General features: G+C 34.8%; 1 protein-coding gene across 1 annotated transcript in view; it reads right to left on the minus strand.

The window, feature by feature from the left end:
* The window catches only part of fam13a (family with sequence similarity 13 member A), a gene marked incomplete in the record, with an annotated part of 58,550 nt that overhangs the window by 32,345 nt on the left and 18,683 nt on the right, over positions 1–7,522 (minus strand). The window contains 1 exon segment of the mRNA XM_014007789.1: positions 1,060–1,101. Within this exon segment, the coding sequence (XP_013863243.1) occupies positions 1,060–1,101 (42 nt within the window).

The following is a 7,522-nucleotide window of genomic DNA, read 5'->3' on the forward strand; positions in this document are numbered from 1 at the left end:
CTCTAAGGCCCATTGAACCATTAGTTTCACACATATTAAACATATTAGTTATTTATTAGTTTCATAAATGAATTTCATAGTTTATAAAATCATCTTTCAGTTTAAAAAATGTTTTATTGAAATAATAATAATAAAAAAGTACATTCAGTGCAACTTCCCAGAACATCTTGAATTATGAAATTTTGTTTCATTTGACAGTGATTTTTAGAATAATTGATGCTTGCATTAGATTTCCTGGAATTTTTCATTATTTTTGGTTAACAAAAAGGTTATAAAAATAGAAATTTGTCAAAATACCTGATTAACTTTCATGTTATTTAACAAGTCAACTTACTGACAAACTGAGATCTCTAATTCTGGACATATTTTAAGCACAAAAAGTACTAAAAAATATGTTTGGTCAGTAATTTCTTTCTTGTAAAGATAGTTAATCTTATACCTTTTAAAAGCCTGTTTATCTCCCCTAAATTTGTCCGGAAAAAGCACTTGTTTGTACGTTTGTGTCCATGAAAAGTTTGTATTTGCATTGGGGAGGAAGTCTGATAAATTCTGGTTGCTCCCAAGTGCTGACAAACAGGCACTAATCAGCACCTGATTATCAACACCTGGTGTAGCAGAAGCTCAAAACAAGAGTTGATAGCAGAAAAAAGCTGTTTGGCACGAGAAAGGAAGATTTGGCTAAATTTTCTTGGGCCTAAATCATGAATGTGGCACAAAAAAAAGAACAGGCTTTTCCAACAGTATAAGATTTAGTGCCAAGAAGTATTGTTACAACCAAGAAATGCTATATAGAAAACATATTTTTCTTTTTAATCAGTAATATCCACATCGCTCTATGATAAAATCTTGTCAGACAAATGATGAACTGATGAGATAGTGTGTCTGAAACAAGTGCTCCCCCCCATCACAATAACCAAACAGTCCTGTCCCGTCTGCTGCATGTGCACGCTGCCCTGCGTTATCTCTATTGTTTCTGATGATAATACACTGAGACAACCACTTCCCCCACTCCTCCAATCCAAAACAAGTTCCTGACACACAGACAAGAAGGAGGCCTACCTCATGTAGAAAGGGGACATTGGCCTTTCTTCATGTCGTGAGCTGAAAGATAAAATGGAGACATTTAATAACCTGGCAGAATGTTTCTATAAAAAAGAGACAACTTAAAAAAAAACAACAGAGTCCCCCCATCCTCATCTCTGCATGTTCCTGCAGGGCTGAAAATATCCAGATGAGACTGGCTTTTGTCTGCAGAATAATAGCCACGCAGTGCTGCAAATCATTGCCTTTGTGAAAACTGTCTCTAGTAATTACAATGAACCAACAGGAGAAATGGCTGCTGCCGCTGTAATGTATGCAAAACTGTGCAAAAGTCTCAAGCCAACTGTCACTAATTTATATTTTCTTATTTCAAAGAAGCCAAATTTTCTTGTATTTTTAAGTGGTTCTGAGCTTGCTGAGAACATGGGATAAAATACGTCTCTCAGAATTTTTTTGTAGAAATAATTAATTTTTTAAAGAAACACTTTCAGATACTTTCAGTAGTCCATCTGCAACTTCCTTCACCCATCCCATATTTTATTTAATTTTTTAAACTGCACAGCCTGATAGGGTGCAACAAGTAAAAAAAACAAACAAAACAAAACAAAACAAAACAAAAACAAACAAACAAAAACAAAACAAACACAAAAAATACAAAACTTTGTCTCTTTGGAAGTGAAACAATAAAGGGTGGTTCGAGAGTTTTGCAAAGTACTTTATGTCAGCGTCACATGATGATATTATGCAACAACCAGAGGAACTCGGAGTTGGCGCTGATTGTTAAAGTTGCTTAACATTCTCAACTCCAGGCGCTCACAGAATCCAAATTTCATAATCGCCTGGTTTGGTTTGGCCAAACAGAGCTTTGCTAAAGTCAAATCAGGAAGTGAAACACCGAAGCAGCAATTCAGAAAATAATGTTACAAACTTTTAATGGGCTGAACTAAAAATAAGGGAAAATTAAATAAAGAAACTTAATCATTAAAAATTTGGATTTTTTTTAACCAAATGACAGATCAGAATTGTTGTTTTATTTTGACATATGGATTTCTGCAAAAGTACTGAATACATTTTTAAGCCATCATACATACTGCCTAACTTCATTTTTACACGTGTGCATATTTTACTTTACGATTTTATACATCTGGGTACTTCATATTTTACACATTTTTAATTTAGTCAAAAGAAAAACAACAACAAAACGAACATAACTACATTTTCCCGCAAACTTTCAAATGTTTTTCGACTCTACAGTATCACATGAAGTGTATTTATTAATCACACGCGATAAATACATTTGTAATAATCTTGAAACATACTAAGGAGCAGTTTGATTCTTGTTGGCATTTATTAATCAGGCTAATAAAATGTGCAAACCTATAATTTTGCTTGTGCAAAAACATGATTAAAGGTGATACCTCAGCAAAACTACATGTATTTTTCACCTTTAGTTCTCTGTTCTCAAAAACAGCCTGACCTTTAATCATCCTAGAGAAACTTACCAGCTTGTTTAAGACCCCTTGCTAGAGCTTTACTAACTCTGCATGTAGGTTTTTTGACATTTGATGCTCATCTATGAGTTGAAAACAAGTTCAGGGTATAGGTTTATTCTCCAAACTTACATTAAAAAATTAACTAAATAAATATTTACACACTATTTTACTAATATCTATAGGTTACTGGTTAACTAATGCAAATAACCAGATATAGCAATGAAGCAAATGTAATCATAAAAAAAACATTACAAAATAAAACTAGCATTCTTTGAAGGAATGCAAATCACCTGATGGACAGCATGCCAAAGTTTGAAACCAAGATCTTGAGTGATCTGTTAGTGCTTGGAGCGTGTGTTGTGGATGACTCTCAGCTACTACCACATGAAATTTTAACTCAGTTTCTGTAAAATGGACCGAATTGGGCATTTCATTAAGAATTCATACAGTGACTGATGAGATATTTTGCTAACAGACACACAGGCACAAATGATTACTTGGTTTCTCACCTATCATGAGTGTCTCATTAGCCATGATAGTCTGAAAATCAGCTTATTTTTAATTCTTATTATTATTTTTTTGTATAAGAAATGTAAAACAGCACCAACCAGCAGAAAACACTGTGGGTTTACAGACGTGCCTAAAAAACTGCATAAAAAAACATACATGTTTTTCAGGAGCTTGTCTGGGTGTTTTGGTGTCTCGGTGTGTTTTGTTGTAAAAGGCAGGTATGATGAGGGAAGCCTGAACCTCAAAAAGTTCAAAACAAAAGAATTAGGTTTCAGGTCAGGCACAACTCAAAACAGGCCAAAGGTCAAAAAGAAAAAAAAAGAAAAAAAAAAAGGTTCGTTTAAAGAGTAAACGTACAGAAAATATCCATGTTTTCCTCCATCGGTTGTAGTTTATCACACACGTCATTCAGAGCCGCGGTGCCCCCTGATACCTGCTCATTAACTGGTGTTACACAGTCTGGCAAGCTGATTAAAATAATTTGTGTTGTCACTGTTGCTGTGTATTGCACAAGCGGAAATCCTTCTTACCCACTACCTTACTGAGGGGATAAACAAGAAGCTTTGTGGGCCTGCTCGCAACAGAACTGATCCCTCCGGGAAGAAAAGGAAAACATCTCAGGACAAAACCGGGGGAAAAAAGTTCCACCTTTTTCTATGATAACAAAAAATATAAGATGTTTTTTTTTCCTGGCTTGCTTCACTTCTCTACACTCATCTCAACATTCGTAAAATAAGTTTGATTAAAAACCAACAGCTTAACAAGCTTCAGCATCATCTTTTACGATTTTCTTTGCTAGAGGAAAGACATTATTTGAACTTGAGCTAAAACAAAAATGGAAAACAGCTCAACACATAGAGGTATACTAATTATTTGGCCAATATCAAAATCTGCAATCAACTATCAGATAATTAGGAAAACAAAGATGCAGCAGCAGCTGATACAACCAACTTTCTGTAGCTTAAAGTTTGGTTTCTTTTAGGTGCTCAGTATGCTCTACATTAGTGTTTTATACGGAAGCCAAGAGCAGCTGTTTTCAACATATAATTATTTTCACTGTTTTTCTTGTGATAATGACATTTGATATCATATTATGTCATTATCACAAATTGGCGAGGACCGAATTCTCAAGAAAATGAGTTATGATTTTCTGTGCATCATTCAGTAACCATGGAGATGACACGATCCCCTCAGCTGGTCACCGATAAAGTTTATTATACAAGCAGGATCTGTGTGTAAACGCCTGCTGATCTGCAGTCGGGCCACCCGTCTCCAGATGACGAGGGCTGATATGAAAGTTATCTGTTCAAGAAAAATAGCCTTCTGACTAATTCTGGCATTTTTGCAGAAATTTTATTAATACAGACTGTCCCTGTAATAAATAAATTTAAAAAGTACAAACAACTTGCAATTTCAGCCTGTGTAATGATACAAAAATGACAAAATTATGTACACTAGTTAGCCTTCAGGACCAGGCCGCCCTTGCAAAAAACATCTGCGATCTCAATGGGATTTGTCTGGCTAAACAAACAAACAAACAAACAAACAAACAAACAAACAAACAAACAAACAAACAAACAAACAAACAAACATAAATAATAAATTAATAAATAAATAGTAAACTTCATTGACGTCCAGCTGAGGGGACCAGGCCGTCTTCATGGTTACTGAATGATGCACGAGACGAAAACCTCTATTCCTCATCTGAAGCCGCTTATTCCAGATTATTGCAATTCTCAGCACACACATCTTCTGCTGGGGTCTGAGAGCCTAAACTTTAAATGTATTTAAGTCAAATAAATTCTCTAATCTCCGCTTTTCTCTGTGTGAGTCTCTCCAGGTTGAAATAATTATATGCAGAAAATGTCCGCTCTCAGTTTCCGTAGTTTTAAAATGTTTATTTGATTTAGTAAAGTTACTTTATACTTTGGTAATTGAAAAATTTTGAAGAAAGAAATGGTAATTTAGTATTCACACTGTTCCCTGTTTTTACTATATGTTTTTATACAATCCAAGTAATTTGCTATACTATATTTTAGCTTTTGTTTTTTTTTTGTAAGTTTTATATTGTACTTCCAAAGAAATACATTAAGATACATGTATCTTCAATTCATTTAAAACATTCTTTTAAAATTGGCTTCATCATACTGCCTATGTTTTTGTCTTCTTATGCTACTTTTAGTTTTTAGTTCTGCTACTTTTTGCTTTTAGCTCCACATTTGCTACTTTAACTTTAAAATAAAAATAGCCTTTTGCTATTTTTATCTAGCTTTTTGTTACTTTTGGCTTTCTGAAAGTGCTCTGGCTCTTTGAGGTTCAACAACTCAATTCCAGCTTCTTCTGCAAACTTCATCAAACTCATTCAACACTCAGCTTCCTAGTTTTATTTAAAGGTGCTGCACTTCTAACCTTACATGATTTTTGTTCAAAAATGTATTGAGGAAAACTATTATTTTGAACTTGACTTAAAAAAGAACAAGTTTAAAAAATAGAAACCATGAGCCAAACTCTGTTTTGATCGAAGTCCAACAACCCTCTTCAAAGTTTACAAAAACGTTTCTCCACGGATCTGTCACAGGTCCTGCCCTCTGAGCACTCAACTTCTCACCATAAAAGGTCAAGGCAGACGCCTTGGAAATGTTGCTGCATAGTTTTGCACCTGCTCACCGACGGCTCTCGACTCTTTGTCGTGTCAACAAAAAGAGGGGGAGGAGGAAACGGACGACTGAATAAAAGATCAGCTATTTGATCCACTGAAGTGCATACAAAGCAAGAAGACTTTGTGTTGTGTTTGTCGCACTGATTTGCCTTCAGAAAATATATATAAACCCAAAATCAAACAGTATTGAAAATTGTGCTTTGTTAAAACTTCCTACAGGAAAACAGAACGATTTCAGATGAGAGAACTTTTTTGAACTCATCTGCTCACGTCTTCTCATCTTTTCTGCACCTTTAAACACTGGAAATTTAAACCCTGATTCTTATTTTGCACTTCTACAGTGCATACTTTACTTGAAGTTATGCTCAAATAGAGCCGATTTAATCTTAAAGTGGCAAACTACAATAAAACAAATCATCAGCACCAAAAGAATCAAGCTCAGTCATGTCCAACTAAACTTTAATTAAAAGTTTAATGCAATCCGTTCAAATTAAAGCATTTACACACAGTATCTAAAATGCATACTTGTTAACAGTTAAGGATTATTTGATAGGAATAACTGTTTTACAAATATGAACTGTAATTCTAATTCCTTTAATTGCTTAAAATAAATAAATTAATTTTATTCATTTACACAGGCTATTTCACCTCCCACATCACGAGCCTTCTCCTTTAAAAGTTTGCAATCTTGTGCACATAATTTCAAGTCAAGTTTGTTTTCATATTCTACAACTTTAGTGGCAGAATTAAAGTTTCACATAAGAGATTAAAGTTAAAAAGTGCGCTAAATATGAAAATAAATATAAGAGATCTTTGAGAAAATGTGACATTGTTTGTTTAAAACCAAAAGACACTGAAAACCTGTATAAAACACTAATCTAGAATTTAAAAATGAAACTGGTTTCACCCTGTTGGCTGGCTGTCATGATAAAATACTGTTTGTGCTGTCAGATAATACAAGTCCTTGACTGCCGGCCAACAAGGCAGTAATATTCAGCGTGAACCTGCATTCACGCCTCGCTGCCATGTTGTCCACTCCGGCTCAGTTCAAATGGACTTCTAAGAAACCCAGAGGTTACGTCACAAGATCCAGTGAACCACAGCAGCTCCACACAAAGGCCAGCCTGCAGCCCCTATGAGAAACTGTGCAGCACAGCAGGTAAGAAAGTGTTCACATCAATCTGCTACATTTGGTTTGGGCCGAGGTGAGGGAGGGAGGTGTTGGATTTTTCATACATCAGTGGAATTATAGAAAACGGGATTACACCATTCTGTTATTTCATAAGTAGGATTAAAGGTGTTACACTAAAATGTTGGGAAATATTTAGGTTCTGCAAATTACTGAGGTCAGACAGTGTGACGAGCATTGGTTCCCAACGCTGGGGTCTGGACCCCTTTGCGGGTCAGAAAATATCAAGTGAGGATCCCTAGATGATTTCCAGACATAAATTTAAATGCAAATAAATTGCTAATGGAATATATTTTCACACTAATTATTGCAAATAATTCAATTTACAATAATCATAAATGAATAAAAGTAGCATTGTCGTTATTAGGGTTGTTTATATTGTTATTATGCCAATATTAGCAAGGTTTGCATAAGTAAACCAGTAATATGTGGAGTCACAAGTTTCTGCAACTTAATTTTTTTGGGCCAGAAGCTTAAAAGTTTGAAAACCACTGGTGTAGAGGACAAGAAGTTCAAAGGGTGGAATCATTAAAAAATACACCAAAAATAAAGTGACAGTTCAAATCATTAGAAGTGTTTGTGTGCTTGTGTGTGTGTGTGTGTGTGTGTGTGTGTGTGTGTGTGTGTGTG

Source organism: Austrofundulus limnaeus, unplaced genomic scaffold (assembly GCF_001266775.1).
Source record: "Austrofundulus limnaeus strain Quisiro unplaced genomic scaffold, Austrofundulus_limnaeus-1.0 Scaffold44, whole genome shotgun sequence".
NCBI lineage: Eukaryota > Metazoa > Chordata > Actinopteri > Cyprinodontiformes > Rivulidae > Austrofundulus > Austrofundulus limnaeus.